Source organism: Eimeria tenella, genomic scaffold (assembly GCF_000499545.2).
Source record: "Eimeria tenella Houghton genomic scaffold, Eth_scaff78, whole genome shotgun sequence".
Taxonomy (NCBI): domain Eukaryota; phylum Apicomplexa; class Conoidasida; order Eucoccidiorida; family Eimeriidae; genus Eimeria; species Eimeria tenella.
Window position 1 is genome coordinate 1 of NW_013543451.1, and position 17,148 is coordinate 17,148.

Genomic DNA, 17,148 nt, shown 5'->3' on the forward strand with positions numbered 1-17,148 from the left:
GCTGCACTAACCATTCCATTTAATCATTTCATTTATTATTTCGGGTTTCCATCAAATTATTAATTCGTTTATTAATTAATTTAATTATGAATTAACTAATTAATTAGTTCAACTTGATTCATATTTTCAAAAGTGATTGGGATTCCGCTTTCCAGTTTAGTGCTGGGCGGTGGCCAATCTGCCAGAATTAAAGCACCCTAAGTTTAGTAAATATTAAATTAATATATTGGAAAAAATAAATAAATAAGATAAATAAATAAATAGTAATAAACCTAAAAGTAGGAGTTGGAGGACAGAGTTTTCAGCTAGGCAGCAGCAAAGGCTGCTAAGGAGGAGCTGCAGCAGCAGCAGCAAAGTGCTGCTGCTGCAGCGCAGCAAAAGCATAACTGCATTATAAATGAGATGTGCATTTACAATATAAATATTAATAAATATAAATGTGGCATTAAATAGTAAATTCTGTTGTTTCCAACCTCCATGGCGGAGGAGGCATGAGGTGTATGCATACACCCGAGGCATGAGGTGTACGCACACCCAAAACACGCCAATAAAGTTGGGGAGTTTTTGCGCCTTTTGCGCGCAAAATGGCATTTCAAATTCCAAATTAAATGCCATTCTTTATTGTCATAATTAGTTTTAATTGGAAGGCCATCAATGCTTGAAAATAAATGCATTTGAGGCTCGTTTTTGCCATTATACACATATTTCAACTTTTTGAACTTCACAGCCCGCCTTTGTTGCACTAAAAAACAGCGTGAAACTCTATTCAAATAATACGCAGTTATGCGCAACAAGGAATATATATATATATAATGTATATTATATATATATAGTATTTTCAATATATATATATATTGATATTACAAAATGGGTTAAAATGATTCTAAAAAGGGGGCTTTTAAGATCAAGTTTGTTTTATTACAAGGAGTAAGAAGACAAAGAAGTGAAAAGGAATAAATTTGAAAAAGGCGTAAATGCATTTATTGAAAGTGGGGGAGCTAGAAGATGGGCTGGAAGTCCTCCAGCTCCCCTTGAGGAGTGAAGAGGGGAAAATTAATGTCAAAAAAAGAATTTAGAATAAAATATTTCGGCTGGGTCGGAAACAGATGCGGCAGCAGCTGAAAACGCAGAAATGTGGGGGGGCGGCGGAAATAGCAGCAAACCTGCAAATCAAATTCATTCAAATTCGTTCAACTTCGTTCAAATTTCGGCAATTTTATTCGAATTCTTTCGAATTCACTTCAATTTTAGAGCTTGTTTGAACTGTTTAGCCACTTTTGTCATTTATTTCGCTTTTTATGAACAGTTTAGTCCATTTATTTCGGTCTTTCAATTATTTTGACCTGGTGGTCTGGTGACTTCGTGGATGAAGTGAAAAGTTATCAGGGATGGTGGGGGAGGAAACAGCACTAAAAAGCAATTAAATATAAATAAAAATAAAAAACAATTAAAAGTAAATATAAATAAAAGAAAAAAAGAATTAAAAGTAAAGAAAAAGAAGATGAACACAAGGGTGCTGCTGCAGCAGCGTCTGGGGAGCTGAAGACTGAACTGGAAAATGAATTAAAAGAATAAAAGCTAAAGTAAATCCAAACAGAACAAAAATAAATAATGAATAAATAAAATAAATAAAATAAATTAATTAAATAAAAATAAATAAATAATACAGGTCACAAAATGCGAATTGGTGATCATTCAAATGGCGGTGTCGGCAGCAAAATGTTGAACAGTCGGCAGCAATGTCGCAGCCAGTTGAGATACGCATGCCAGAAGAAGGCAAATGAATAAAATTAAATGAAATTAAACAAAATAAAAAAAAATAAAAAAATAAAATAAATTAAATTGAAAAAGAAATAAATTGCAATTTAAATGGCGAAAGAGGGGAAGTGACCCGCCTCGGAATGGCCTTTGACGTAGTGCAGCTTTCGGCAGCGAAGGCTGCAGTAAGAGGCAATGTAGCATCTGCGGGTCAAAAAGCGGAAATAAATGCAAAATAATTATGTATTTTAATTATTAACTATATTTATTTTATTAATTATTCAAAATAATTCCATTTATTCGCAGATCCCGCAGAAAACCCTCAAGAACAGCCCTTCTCAACCCCACAGCCGCCTCAGTACTGCGCAGCAACAACCAACGCGGTTTAGGGTTTAGGGTTTAGGGTTTAGGATTTGAAGATTGTGGGGAGATCTGCGACACATCTTGCAGCTAACGGTTCACTGCTCAGACTCAAGCTTCCAGCTAGACAGCCCCTGGGGTTTAGGGTTTAGGGTTTAGGGTTTAGGGCTCAGGGTTTAGGGTTTGGGGTTTAGGGTTTGCGGACCCCGGGCAGTAGTGCATCTTGAGAGTGTCAGGGTTTAGAGTAAACCCTTGCGGCAAATCCTTTTTGCATCCGGGCCGCCAACAGGGAATAACGGAGCCTTTCCAGTGCCTGTGAAGTGGAGTGTTTTCTTCCTGCTGCTGCTGCTGCTGCTGCTTGTTTCTTGCGCCATTTTCTCTTCTTTGGTGGCTTCGGGTTGAACCAGGGCCCCTTGCTGCTGCTGCTGCTGCTGCTGGTGCTGCTGGAGAGGCAGCGCGAGAAGACGCAAATACACTCGGCGAGCGCGAGTTCCTCCACTGGTGCAGCTGTTGCTGCTGCTGCTGCTGCTGATAGTACGAATGCCCGTTGTGCTGCTGCTGCTGCCGCTGCTGGTCGTTGCTGTAGGTACTTTCTGGGGGCGTTTGTCTGCCCGTGCTGTTGGTTTGGGAGCGTGTCTGCTGCTCCTGGCTGCTGCCGTTGCTGCTGCTGGGGCCTTCGGCTCCTACTGCAGCAGCAGCAGCAGTAGCAGCAGCTGCAGCACTTTGCGTGATGCTGCTGCTCCAGCTGCAGTAAGAAGGCTCCCAGCTGCTGCTCCACAGCGAAGGCCAGGGACCCCCAGCTCGCAGCCCGCAGCGGCTGGCCAGAGTGAAGGGGTAAAGGCACTGAGGGTTTATTGCAGCATTTTCCGCGGTCTGAACCCGCAGTGCAGCAAACCACAACTTAGGGTTTAGGGTTTAGGGTTTAGGGTTTAGGGTTTGGGGTTTACGGCCTGGCGGCTGCGGCTTGGGGCCCAGGGTAAAAGGCGCGCCGGGAGCCGCCACCCAAAACCCCAATCTCCCGGCTGATTCCCACTGGGTAGGGTTTAGGGTTTAGGGTTTAGGGTTTAGGGTTTGGAGTTTGCCTTTTTGAAGACGTCTCGGAGGCAGACGGCGGCTCTCCAGCAGAAGTCGCTGGTGATGTGGTTGTAGAAGTGGATTTGTTTGTCTCGGAGATAAAAAAGAATTAAATGATTTAAAGAGTTTTGCATGCATGCAGCAGTGGAGGCCAGCAGCGGCGCGGTGTCTAGACAGCTCAGGTACACCAAGTCCGCCACGAAGCACAGCAGACTTCGACACAAATATAAATTCATCTTTTCTTTGAAACACAAACGCAGGCTTCGCCAAACCCTAAACCCTAAACCCTCGCTCGCGTCCTCCGTGTTTATCCGCTCCAGCAAGTCTGCAGCAAACGAACAAATCAAAATCAAATTAAAACAAATCCAATTCTGTTTATTTATTTATTTCAAAGAAACAAATTCATAAAATATATTATTTGCTGCTCAAATCCGAACAAAACAAGACCCTAAACCCCACGAGCTTTGCACTAGCACCTAGGGCTTAGGGTTTAGGGTTTAGGGTTTAGGGTTTAGGGTTTACGGGAATCCCGCATGGCGTAAAGGGCCTCAGTGAGCATTTCAATGTAAGTGGTGATGGCGCTGACAGCTTGTGCAGAGAAAGGGACCTGAATTCAAACAGCAAAGAAGAGTCAATTCATTAGGGTTTAGAATTTAGGGTTTAGGGTTTGGCCTTCTTGTTGTGCAGCAACGCATTTGTGCTTCTCTTTGCCGCGGCCCGCAGCTAGGCTCGGCCCCGGAAGTGAAGCGCAGAAGCAGAAAAGCAACACCCAGGGCTTAGGGTTTAGGGTTTAGGGTTTAGCGTTTAGGGTTTGGGACTTTTTGTTCGGCGACGGCGTGGAGAACGGCGGCGGTGAGGTGGGAAAGGAGCAGCCTGTTGCAGACTTGGTGGGACTTGAGGGTTTGGAAGTTTTTGTGTTCATTTAAAAAAGGAAGAAGTTTGGAAATTGCTTCGAGATTGAACTGCAGCGCGAGGCAAGAAGAAGGGTTTTTGAGGACTTGCTGCAGCTGGCTGCAGGCCTGCTGCAGCAGCGCCTCGTGGTCCTTTTTGCTGAACTCCGGATTCGGATTGAAACAAAAAGAAAGTGGAGAGAAGCTCTCGCGAGCTGCATGCGCGGCCTGTTCTGGGGTGTACGTACACCCCGTCGGCGCGCCCGGGGTGTACGTACACCCCGGCGGCACCGCTGGGGTGTACGTACACCCCAGAGGCCGCGTTTTGCGGCTCCCGCGCCACCCTTTCAACGCCAGTTCTTTTTTTCTTTCCAAGTCCAGAAGCAAGTCCTCTCCGTCGGCTCCCGACAGAGAAGACATCTTCAACAAAAGGTTTATTTTAAATTCAAAAAAACGCAAACCATTCAGCCGAAACAGCAGCCGCAGCAGCCCCGGCACCCGCGAGTTCAAAATCACTGCAGCAGTTCAACTCCAACACAAAACCCCAACAACTTCTCCCAAATTAAATTCAAGCCAAAGACCCAAGACAAACATTTAAAACAATTAAAATTCAAAATCAAAAACTCGTGAATAAGCGGATATTTGTATGTGTATTTATATATAAATATATATACATATACACATATATATATATGTATTTATTGTTTATGGGAAAAGAAATAAATAACTATTAAAGTTGTGCTGATGTAGGTCTTTTGTGTTGCTAAGTTTGAGGTGTACATACACTTGAATGCAGAGGGAAGTGGCACGCAAGAAGAACAAAAACGGGAAAAAGAAAAATGCAGCAGCGAGAGCAGCAGCAGCAGATGGAAGCAGCAGCAGCAGCAGCAGCAGCACTGGAATGCAGCAAACAGCAGCTCAAAAAAGGGCACCAATGAAGGAACAAAAGGGGAAGCAAAGGAAGAACAAAGAGGGGCAAAAGAAGAATAAAAAAGGCTAAAAAAGAATCAAAAGGAATTGAAATAATTAAAAAGAATTAAAAAGCTCACGAGCCATGAGGTAACTGGCAATTCTGTGCATGCGGCTGAGCTTTCGGGTGGCTAGACACCACTCGAAGTCTTGCAAGAAAAGTTTTTCATTTTTTTGGAAATTAAAATCAAAAAAAGAAAATCTTTCTGAGACAAAAGGAATGAACAAAGAATGCACAAGTTCCGCCACTTCTCCCGGCAAAAACAAATACTTCTCCAGCAGCAAATGCGGATTTGCTTCCTGCTGCTGCAGCTGCAGCAGCAGCGGCGGCCGCAGCAGTAGCAGCAGCTCCGACGTTTTCGGCAGCTGTACGTACACCCCAGCGCACACCGCAGCAGCTGCAGCGCAACTCTTTATCATTTCGTTTCTTTGTATTTATTTCTTTTTATTTATTTATTTACTTCTTTTCATCTATTTCTTTTTGTTTATTTATTTTTATTTATTTCTTTTCGTGTATTCTTTTTGTTTATTTCTTATTATTCCTTTTCTCAGAGTGATCTTTAAGAAACAGCAAAAGAACGAACAAATGCGGGAAAGCCAAAGAAATAATAAACAAGTAAATGAATAAATAAATAAATAAATAAATAAATAAATAATGATAACGAGTGAATTAATAGATAAATATATAGATGGTATACATGAATAAGTAAACAATAAATGAGAGTGAATAAAATGAACATATGAAAGCAAAAGAATCAACATTTAGCTGTCAAACAAAAGCGCAAAATTAAAAAAAGAAATAAATACAGAATAAATAAAAACAAACAAACAAGTAAGTGAATAAATAATAAATAGATAATAAACAGGAAATAAATAGATAAAAGGAGATAAGTAAACAAGGAGAGAAGCCAGTGCATGAAAAGGGAAAAGTTGTTATACCTGTTTTGCCCATTTGCCACCAAACTGGGAATAAATATCATTGACAATTTGGTGGAGAAGTTGAAGGCGTTCTTCATCTTCTTTTTGTTGAATTAATTTATTTTGAATTTTATTTTCTTCCCAAAGTTGCGCGACTTGTTCCGGCGAGCTGTAGATACACCCCAGACTCCCGGGCTCGCCGCGCCCTCCCGCTTCTTCGCCGCCGCCTTTATCCTCTTCTTTATTTCCATTGTTATTATTATTATTATTATATTTATTATCATTATTATTATTATTATTATTTTTGTTTTTATTTTCGCTTTCTCCTTTAAAACGGCTCAAGTTCAAAGGGGGGAAGCCGTCGCCGTTCCACTTATACACCTCAGCGCCGCTCCCGGGGTTTCCTTCTCTGTACATAAGTTTTATATCTCTGGCTGAAATAAAACAAAACAAATTAAAATAAATTAAAATTGATTAAAATATTTAAAATAATTAAAATAAATTAAAATAAATTGGAGAAATTATTTAAAACAATTCATGCAAAAGCATTAAAGCCTTCTCCGCATGCACGCCACGCAGGTAGCTCTAGAGACGGGGTGTACGTACACGTAAAAAGAAACCCTAAACCCTAAACCCTAAACCCTAAACCCTAAACCCTAAAACCTAAACCCTAGGCCCTAAAACATAGACCTGGACATATGAGCTTCAAATCCAAAACAAAAAGTTAATTAATTTAATTCAATTTCCACTTAATGCATGCAGAATCAGCTTTGCGCTGCAGCTAGATAGAAGGCCGCGGCAGTGGTCATAGCCTTGCACATCGCTAAACCCTAAACCCTAAACCCTAAACCCCAAGCACTAAACCCTAAACGCTAAACCCCAGCTGGCTCTACAAACGCAGGGGATCCGCAGCAAAGCGAGAGAAGCTAATTGCGTGGCTGCCATTTAATAAAAAAAGGAGTTAAAAGTATTTAAATAAATAATTAAATTAAATTAAATTAAATTAAATTAAATAAATGTTTTAAGTCATTTATTTCCACGCACTCAATTGAGAGGCCTCTTTGCGTGGGCTGCTGCTGCTCTCCACACACTCCGAAATTCGTGCTGCAGCAATCTGCAGCAAATAAGAAAATAAAAATAAAAAATAAACAAATTAATTTAAAATAAATAAAAATGAATCAATTAATTTAAAGTAAATAAAAGTAAATTAATTTAAAGTAAACTAATTCAAAATGAATAGAAGTAAATTAATTAGCTCAAGATAAATCAAAACAAATTAATTCAAAATAAACCAAAATGAATTAATTAATGTAAAAGTGGTAATAAATTGATTCATTTAAAGTAACTTAAAACAAACACAGTGATTTAACTTAAAATAAAAACAAATTAGTCGATTTAAAACAAAAAAATACGTAAATACGGATAAATTATTTCAAATTAAACTAAAATACATTTATTGATTTAAAATAAATAAAAATTAATCAACTTAAAATAAATAAAAGGAATAAAAAGGAATTTAAAGAAAGAAATGAAGAAGCAATGAATCAGGAATAAACAAGAAATGCAAAATGGGGAAACTTAAATAATAAAAGATAGAGAATTAAATAAACGAAATGTTAATTAAAATGAAATTATAAAAGTGAAAACTTGTTTATTTTTTCATTTTCGCAAAATTGCAATTAAAACAAAAAGAAACAATTTGAAAAGGAGAAAAAGAATAAAAGGATTTAAATAAAAAAAAAAGAAGTTGAGAACAAAATAAAAACAAATAAATAAATAAACAATTTGAATTCTTTGAGTCTCACCCTGACGCGGCCGTGGGCTTGGAGGAAGCTTTCTGCTGCTGCTGCTGCTGCTGCTGCTGCTGTTGCTGCTGCAGCAGCAGGATCTTGTGTGGGTTTTGTTGCAATTGGGGGTTTTGAGGGGTCAAACTGCTGCATTTGAATTAATTCTTTTGAACCATTCAATTCTTTTGATTTATTTAATTGTTTTGATCCCAAAAAAAACAATTCTTCCACATTTTCCTCGTCAAAAGAAGGCTGCCGAGACCAGGAAATGTCCAAATAAGGAAAGCGGCTCTCCAGCTTGTCTTTGAGCTGCAAAATAAAAGAAATAAAACATTTAAATTTACATTTTTAATTTATTTTTCATTTGTTTATTTATTTCGCAAATTTGAACATTTAAAATTCATTTAATTAATTGTTCCACAAGAAAACGCATTATAATTGAAAATTCCACATTTAAAGTTCAGTAAATTGAGCATTTTATGAATTCAAACATTTTAATTTTTAATCTCGATTAAATATTCATTTAATTAATTATTGAGTGAAACTAAAAATAAAGAGAGGAATAGACTTTAGCAAATAATAAAAAATGGCAAATAAAGTCATAAATTAAAGCAATAAACAAATTATTTTTATTTTCAAATAGTAACAATTACTATTATTAAATAAAAAGTTAAAATAATGAACAAATACTTATTATTTTGGGATACAAATTATCAAATGAGATATTAAAATAATGAAAAAATAAAATATTATTCTAATTAATAGTAATTAAATGAGAAATTAAAGTAATAAACAAATAACTATTATTTTCAAATAAAATAATTATAAAATCGGGAATTAAGGCAAAGACAAACAGCTGCAGAGAAGATTATCATTATAACTGTTACCATCATTATTTATTGTTATTATTGTTATTATTATTTTTACCATTATTATTATTGTTATTCTTATTATTATTGTCATTATTACTATTATTTGTTATTACTATTCCTGTTATTGCTATTATTATTATTATTATTATTATTATTATTATTATTATTATTATTATTATTATTACTACTACTACTACTACTACTACTACTACTACTCCTATAATAAAGAAGCAAAGTTGTCAGAAACCCCCACAAATTTCAAAAAGCAGATCCCACACAAAAACATATGCATTTAAGTGCAAATAACCAAATAAAGAAGATTTGTGAAGTAAAATTTAAAAGGATTTATTTTAAAAAGATATTATTCAAATTAATTCACTTGTTGAGCTGTTTTTGAAATGTGGTGAAGAGCAATTAGCTCCGCCTGCTCAGGGGGGCCCCCAACGGGAAACGACGAAGCGGCTTGGGGGCCCCCCGGGGGCCCCTCGTCATCTTCTTCAACTTCTCTGCAAGTAGAAGCAGCAAAAAATGAATTAAATTAAATTAAAGTTCAAAAGAAAACATAAATCCTTTTTAAATGCATAACACGCCGCCAGGCAGCGAAACGAAGCTTTGCATGAAAAACTGCGAAGAAATATAAAAAATGAATGAAAAACTGCAAACGAAGACACAGAAATTAATAACTATGAAAGAAAGCTTTAAATAAAGAAAGAAAGGCATTTGGGGGATTGCGGAGGAAAGAAAAGGCTGCTTAAATGCTGCATGCACACATTCAATTCAACTTCGTGAAGCGGCAGCCTCTATTCTATTCAAGTGTTTGACGCTTTATTGTGCATGCGTTTATCTTTAAATTGAATTTTTAGAATTCAAATGTGCAAAAATCGATTTTATAAACGAGTTTGAATTGAAGGAAAACGGCAAAAGTTGAATGCAGCCAGGAATCTGAGTTGGCGTGCGCGTGGAAGTTGGCAAAAAATTGAAATTGAAAACTGAGAAAACTCGAATTACTGAAGTAAACTTTAATTAAATTTGAGAACTAAAGCATTTAAAAGCAAAAAGAAGGCGAGATCGCACTCGAATCGCACGACTCCTTTCTTGGGAGTTCTGCTTTCCTGCACAAGTTTCTCGGCCAGCAAGCCAGTTCCCACTTGGGACTTGTGCGCAGCATTTTCGCGAACTGCAGAATGCAGCAGCTGGCGGTGTTTCCAAGACTCTTTAAAACTCTTTTCGAGCAAAAAAGTGTTCATGGCTTCTTCGCTGTCCAGCCGCGTTTCCCGCAAAGTGTCCGAAACACTCAGAAAGCTCCCCCCCCCCTTGTTTTCAGAAACTCCCAACTCAGCTTCTTCCCCTTCCGGGGCCTCCACTTCGCTCAGCTGCGAAGCAGAAGCAGCGCGTGAAGGAGGCTGCGAAAACAAAAAGAAAAAGAATTCGAAAAAATCCCAAAATTCAAAAAACACGAAAAATTCAGCCCCTGCTGCTGTTTCTGAACTGCTGTTCAAACTTGCAAGGACCCTCAGTCTCGGCCGTTCAGGAGAAATGTAGAAAGAATAAAATTAAAAATAAAAAGAAATAAATGTTTTAGTTTTTAATTCATCTTTTCTTTTTGAACTTACCCGAAACTTCGGATACGGCTCCACCCATTTGTCGCCTGCAAACGAAACAGGAAAAATGCGAAACAGATTCTGCATTTTTTCGTTTTATTTTTGTCTTGGCCAATTTATCTTTTGAAATTAATCAACAATTGTTGGTTTAACATCGAAATACCATTTAATCGCTTATTAATTCATTTATCCTCATTTTCTGAGAAGTAGAGCAGGAAACTTGTGATTGAAGGCCAAAAAGGGTTTAATTAACTGCGAAATAAATTAAAAATGAATTAAAAATGAATTAAAAACGAATTAAGAGGAAATTAAAAACGAAAACTCACATAATTCCCGAACAATTTCGGAATTGAATCCTAAATTGCCTTCGCTTTCCACATTCAAGATGGCGGGCGGCTGCTGCAGTCTTTGCTTCTCTGGGGTGTACTTGAGCAAGAAGTCACTTTTGCGGATTTCTGGCATTACTTTCCATTTAATTTCATTTTCCTCACTAGGATCTTCTGGGGGCTTCTCAGGCACCCGCTTCTCGCCCAGCAGCAGCTGCTGCATTTCTGCTGCTGCCAGCGGGCTGCTGCGCAGCAGCTGCTGCGTCGTTTCTTTCTTTTTTCTCTTTTCTGCTGCTTCTTCTTCTTTTGCTGCAGCAAGCAGCTTGCTGAGCCTGTCGGACTTCTTAAACTGTTCTTCTGGAATTCCATTTTCCTCTTGAGGAAAAGAAACTGAGGCCCAAGAGCTGCTGCTGCTGCTTGCTGCTGGATCCTTGCTGCCTGCTGCAGCAGCAGCTGCAGCAGCTGCTGCAGCAGCAGGGGAACTCGTCTTCCGCTTTTCTTCGCCTTCTTCTTTTGCAAATTCGGGGGCCCCCTGTTTCCCGGGGGGGCTCCTCTGGCCCTCGGGGGGCCCCCTGCTGCTCCGAGATCCAAATTCATGTTTTTTCGAATTTGCAAATTTTGCTTGTCTTTCCACTTCCACTTTTTTCCATCTTGGAGATCCTGAAACACTTTTTTCAACAGTCAAGAACCCACTGGAGGGCCTGCTGCCCGCGCGTTCTGCTGCTGCTGCTGTCCGTGGCCGCGCTGCTGCTGCTGGCCCTGCTGCTGCTGCTGGCGCTGCTGCTGCTGCTGCTGCTGCTGCTGCTGGGCTGGGGCTTTGCTGCTGCTTCGTCTTCGCTGAAGCGCCATTGCGGAGAATCCCCCGGCTGGGGCGGGGGCTAGCAGCAGGCGACATGGGGCCTTTTGCTGCTGCAGTTTGCTTCTGCTAGCTGGGGTGGGGCTTTTGCTGCTGCAGTTTGCTGCTGCCAGCCGGGGGAGGCTTTTGCTGCTGCAGTTTGCTGCTGCTAGATGGGGGGAACGTAGAGGGAAGGCTGCAGCAGCAGGCGCGGCGCTGGCAAGGGCCCAAGACACTTGCCTCCCCGCCTTTTAGCCAGAGCTGCAACTGCTGCTGCTGCTGCTGCTGCGGCGCAGCAGGTGAAGAGAGAGCTTGCGAGGGAGTAAGACTTCGAGTTTAGTGTGTTGGGGGGGGGAGGCAAAAGCAGCAGCTCTTTTGTCTACTTGCAAATTTGAATTTCAAATGAAAAGAAAAGAAGTCTTTGAACGATTGCATGCTAAAACTGGAAAAGTGCTAGAAAAGGAAGGATCTGCTGCTGCAGCTGTTCTCAACTGCTGCTGCTGCTGCTGCTGCTGCTGCTGCTGCTGCCGCTGCTAATGGCCAGCTGGCGGTGTCTTTTGGCTCGCCTCAGTGAGGAAAAAAAGCGGAAATTGTCTTTAAAAGAATTATTTGAACTTGAAGGAAGAGGGGAGCCTCGAGGCGGCTTCGAGCCCGCGGCAGCCAGCGGCGAACACTTTCGACGCGTCCGAGAAAACTGCTGGAGGCACTTTCGGAAAAAGAGAAATATTTTGCAAATTAATGATAAAGAACTAGAATTTGAAGTGCAGTTGGACTTGAGGCAAGGGCAGACAGCGCCGCTGGTGAAATTCAGAATTGAACATCGATGCTAGCTGGACCAGGCGCAGGAACGAAGGCGGAAACCTCGGCGAAAAAGCCCGAATTCAGCAGCTTTCCCATAACTTGAGGAAAAAAGAGCAAATTTGACTTTTAAAAATGTTGTTGGAAGTCAAGAACGCCGGACACTTTTGCAGAAAATGCAAGTGTTGCTCGGGAAGCATGGCTGCTGCGCCGCCGCCGGCGGAAGCGGCTCTCCGTCGAAAATACCCTAAAAAAAGGCGGAATATAAATTAAAAAACCAAAAGAAACTCTGAAATCAATTTATTGCTTTATTTCTTTACTTTTCTTTCAATCATGAATTCCGCAGGAATATTCAACTGCAGCAGTTCCTGCGGCCGTCGGCCAGAGCAGCCGACCCCAGCGCTGCCGCTGCCGCTGCGGTGTCTGTACACCGCAGAGTATGCATTCTCGGCATTTTTTGAAGAGTTTTTGGCCATTTTGCTGCTGCAGCAGCAGATCTAAACCAACAGCAGCATTTAAAGTTCCCGGGTTCCCGCTGCAGCGGTCCCAGCCCGCCATGTCTTCCCTGTCCGCCAGCTCACCCCCATTATGAGGGTTCTGCACCTTTTGCTTCGACATAGAAATAAAAGAGACTTTTTAAATTTCTTTTCAACTTCCCAGATCCCCGTTTACTCCTCCCAGGCTCCTCTTGGCAAGCCCCACCATGAGGCCCCCAAGGGGGCCCCGGGGGACCCCCTGGGGGCCCCCCCAGGGGGCCCTTCAAAGGGCTTTTCCCCTTTCTTGGGTCTTCAGTCTTTGGCTTCTTTTCTTGCTGCTGCTAGCTTAGAGGGGGCCCCCATGGGTGCTGCAGCAGCAGCTCGTGGGGGCCCCCTCCGGGGGGCACGGGGGAGTCTTTCTGCTGCTGGAGTCTTGCTGCTGCTGGCTTTCGCTGCACTTGTGGGGTGCATGCAGACTGCTGCTGCTGCTGCTGCATGCAGGCCCTGCGGCTTCGCGCAGCGCTGCTCTGTGGGCCCAGTAGCCCACAGCAGCAGCAGCAGCAGCAGCTTTGCTGCATTCTGCGGCCCCTCTCGCCTAAGAACAGCCCCTGCTGCATGCAGCAGCAGCAGCTTTTGCAGCAGAAACAACAGCACAAACAGAAGAAGGAGCATCAGCAGCAGCAGCAAGAGCGGTAGGAGTGTAGGACCGGCAGCAACTTGCTGCTCTGCAGCAGCAAGGGGGCCCCCAGCCCCGCAGGGGGGCCCCCCTGGTGGGCCCCCAATGGTTTCTGCTTCTCCATTCCTTGGCTCTTCATTGGGCAAAGAACTCAAGCTTCAGAGTGTCAGTCCGTTTGCTGCTGCTGCTGCTGCTGCTGCTGCTGCTGCTGCTGCGGGAGGTGCAGCGTCGTCTCCCATCACCGCTTCCGCAGCAGCCGCACTGTCTTCTTGCCAGTCTCGCGTCGAGGCTTTGGAAGCAGCAGCAGCAGCAACAGAAGCAGAAGCAGCAGCAGCAGCAGCAGCGGGAGCGCCTTGTGGCTCCCGGGGTGTACGTACACCTCAGCAGCAGCAGCAGGAAGCCGCTGCAGTCCTTCAGAGCCTCACAAATATATTTTTGGAAATGGCATTTTTAAAATTAATTCCTTTTTCTTTTCTTTTGGATTTCCAAGACCTTTTGCTGCGGCTTACAAACCTTTTCAGCAAATGGGCTAGCTCCAGCAGCAAGCAGCAGGGGAGCCCCCCAGAGGGGCCCCCCAAAAGGGTACTTGCCGCTGCAGCTGAAGGGGGCCCCCCGGAGCAGCAGCTGCTTGGCAGCAGCAGCGAGCTGTTGCTGCTGCGGCGGGCCTGGCATGTGGCTAGTGCCTGTCTCGAGGCGCTGCAGCAGCTGCAGCGACTCCAGCAGCAGCAGCACAAGCTGCTGCAGTTGCTGCTGCAGCAAAAGGCAGGGGACTCTACGATGGCCCTTATGCTGGCTGAGGATTTGCTGCAGCTACAGCAGCAGCGCGCCAAATGCGTCGCTGCTGCTGCTGCTCGTATTGAGTCTGCCCTTGGAAAAGCAGCTGGCACCAACGAGCAGCAGCAGCAGCAGCAGCAGCAGCAGCAGGCGACCTGGGATTATACTCGTATTCAGGAAGTTCATGGTGTAACTGCCACTGAAGCAGCAGCAGCAGTTGCTGCGCTGCTGCAGCAGGGCGTCGCAGCAACTGAAGCGCTTCATGTGGCTAGCTCTCTGCTGCAGCAGCAGCAGCAGCAGCAGCAGCAGCAAACTTTACTTCCCTCAGGGCCCCCCAATGCATCTCTTCCTGTGGGGCCCCCTGAAGCTGGAAGTGCAGCAGGGGGCCCCCCGTGCAGCAGCGCGCAAGGCACTGCAGCACGCGGCGCTGCAGCAGCAGCAGCAGCAGCAGGAAGCTGCAGCTTGGGCGCATCAACACATTTGCTGCTGGCCCGAGCCTTTGCTGAGGAAGGCAGCAGCAAGAAGTCACTTCAGCAGCTTCTTGCTGCTCTCAGGGGACCCCCAGAGGGGCCCCCAACAGCCCGGGGGGCCCCCCCGTTGGGGGCCCCCAGCAGCAGGGGGCCCCAAAAGGGTCTGGGGGCCCTGGGAGAAAGCATGCAGCGAGAAGTTGCTGCTGCTGCAGTTGCGGTGGCCGTTGCAGCTATGAAGGATGGGCAGGTGCATGCTGCTGCTGCTGCTGCAGACGCTGCTGCTACTGCTGCTGCTGCTGCTGCTGTTGCTGTAGTCGCTGATGGTTGTGCTGCTGGTGCATCTGCTGCTACTGCATTTGCTGCTGCTGCTGCTGCGTTATTTGCCACTGCTGTTGCTGCTGCTGCAGCTGCCACTGCTGCTACTCGTGCGACTGCTGCTGCTGCTTCTGCTGCTGCTGCATCTATTTCTAGTACTGCTTGCTGTTTGTTATTGTCAGTGAATGGTCCCTAAAGGCAATATTGACTTTTTGCTGCTGCTGGCTTTTGCTGCTGCTCCTGCCGTTGCTAACAGCAGCAAGTGCTGCCGAACTTGCTGCTACTGCCTGCCTTTGCTGCTGCCTATGCTGCTGCTGCCTTTGCTGTTGCTGCCTTTGCTGCTGCTGCCGTTGCTGCTGCTGCACTTGCCGCTGCAGTGGGTGTGCGGGGGTATACGTGCAGCTGGAGACAGCCTGCGAGGCTCTGCTGCTGCTGCTGCTGCTGCTGCCGCCCCCCTCAGCTCTCCAGTTTGCCCACGTGCTGCTGCCGGTGGCCCTGGAGCTCTCAAGACGCATTTTGATTTTAAAGGGACCCCAAGGGGCCCCCCAGGGGCCCCCCGAGGCCCTTGGGGGGCCCCCAGGGGCCCCTGGGGGTACCCCACAGGATATCTTCTCTCGGCATTTTGCTGCAGTGGCAAAGATTGCCAGAGAGGTGCTGCTGCAGGGAAATGGCTATGAAGCAGCAGCAGCAGAAGCCTTGGGCCAGAGCCAGCTAGCTGTGGCTAGCTGCGGGCCTGCTGCAGCTAGCTGCGGCGTTGCTGCTGCTGCTGCTGAGCTGCTGGATGGGGTGTACGTACACGTCAAGCGGCTGCTGTCCGCTCAGTTGCTGCTGCTGTCACCGCAGCAGCAGCAGCTTCTTGTTGCTGCTGTTGAGGCCTTGTTTGCCTCCGGAGAACTGCAGCAGCAGCAGGGTCAGGAGCTGCTGACTCTTGCTGCAGCAGCAGCAGCAGCAGCTACGGCAGACACGCAGAAAGACGTAGCAGCAGCACGGGAAAATACACAGGGAAAAAAAAGAGATGCAGCAGCAGCAGCAGCAGAAGGCACAAGAGGGACACAAAAGCAGCTAATCAGCAGCTTAATTGCTGCTGCATTCAAGGGTCTTGCTGCTGCAGCTCAGGCGCGCTTGAGGGAAGCAGCAGCAACAGCAACAAAGCCTCAGCCAGCAGCAACAGCAGCAAATGCTGCTGCAGCACCTGCAGGCCTGCTGAGCTCAGCGACGGCAGCCAGCGGGTCCGCGCTTAAGCCCTCAGCAGCAGCAGCAGCAGCAGCAGCAACAGAGGCAACGGCGAAGTCGCAAGCAGCAGCAGCAGCAGCAGCAGCAGGAACAGCTGCAGCAAGACTGACAGAACTTGTGGGATGGCTGCAGAGCTTAGCTCGAGAAGCAGCAGCAGAAGTAGGCGTGAGATCCGCAGCTGCTGCAGAGCAGGTGCTGCATGCAGCTTCTGGCTTGAGCGCCATTTCTCAAGAAGAAGCAGCAGCAGCAGCATCTGCTGCAGCAGCAGCTGCAGTAGCGCAGCAGCAGCGGCAGCAGCAACAGCGGCAGAGGTGGGCAAGCTGTCTTAGTGGACCGGAGGTGGTCCAGGAGCAGCAGCAGCTTCTGGCTTTGCTGCGGCGGCAGCAGCAAAAGGGAGACGCAGCAGCAGCGTTGCTGCTGCTGCGGCATCACGTAGCTCTTGCTGCAGCAGCAGAGGCTGCATTTAGTCCCCAAAACATCCGAGACAGCAGCAGCAGCAGCAAAGGAAACGGCAGCAGCAGCAGCAGCAAAGAAGAAAGCAGCAGCAGCAGCAATAGTAGCAGCAGCAGCAGCAGATACACAGAAACAGATGCTGCTGCTGGACTTCTCACCGCCATGTTTGCTGCCCGGCCGAACGCGGACTGCTGCTACTATGCTGCAGCAGCAGCTGCAGCAGCAGCAGCTCCTTCCATGGCCCTCGAGTGAGTCTGCTGCAGCACGAGCCTGAACAGCAGCAGCAGCAGCACGAAAGCCGCTGCAGCAGCAGGACCAGAAGAAGCAGCAGCAGCAGCCCCCGAGCAACTGGAACAGCAGCAGCGAATGTGAAGATGGGCACTGTTGTGCTTCTGCACCTTTTGCGTTGCTGCATCTTATTTCATCAAATAAAAATAAAGATGAAATTAAAATAAAGTTAAAATAAAATTAAAATATTAATTATTTAATTATAATTATAAATTCTTTGTTGGAGGAAGCAACTGCAGCGTGAAAGTCAAGAAATGCAAAGAGACAAATTTGCT

General features: G+C 45.0%; 3 protein-coding genes across 3 annotated transcripts in view; 1 reads left to right on the plus strand and 2 right to left on the minus strand.

Annotated features, from left to right (window-relative positions):
- Window positions 1-998: 998 nt before the first annotated feature.
- ETH_00009170 (uncharacterized protein) lies at window positions 999-4,502 on the minus strand (the record flags this gene model as incomplete). The annotated part of the gene is made up of 6 exons (XM_013378187.1): window positions 999-1,163; window positions 1,896-1,962; window positions 2,324-2,991; window positions 3,465-3,517; window positions 3,715-3,799; window positions 4,011-4,502. The coding sequence occupies 6 exons, from the start codon at window positions 4,500-4,502 to the stop codon at window positions 999-1,001; spliced, it is 1,530 nt and encodes a 509-aa protein (XP_013233641.1).
- Window positions 4,503-8,998: 4,496 nt separating this feature from the next.
- ETH_00009175 (uncharacterized protein) lies at window positions 8,999-11,450 on the minus strand (the record flags this gene model as incomplete). The annotated part of the gene is made up of 4 exons (XM_013378188.1): window positions 8,999-9,134; window positions 9,703-10,031; window positions 10,242-10,276; window positions 10,556-11,450. The coding sequence occupies 4 exons, from the start codon at window positions 11,448-11,450 to the stop codon at window positions 8,999-9,001; spliced, it is 1,395 nt and encodes a 464-aa protein (XP_013233642.1).
- A 1,995-nt stretch (window positions 11,451-13,445) lies between these two features.
- Window positions 13,446-17,148, plus strand: part of ETH_00009180 (uncharacterized protein) — a gene marked incomplete at both ends in the record, with an annotated part of 7,114 nt that continues 3,411 nt past the window's right edge. The window contains 2 exons of the mRNA XM_013378189.1: window positions 13,446-14,831; window positions 15,302-16,833. Coding sequence (XP_013233643.1) covers window positions 13,446-14,831; window positions 15,302-16,833 — 2,918 coding nt within the window. The remainder of the gene's footprint in view (window positions 14,832-15,301; window positions 16,834-17,148) is intronic.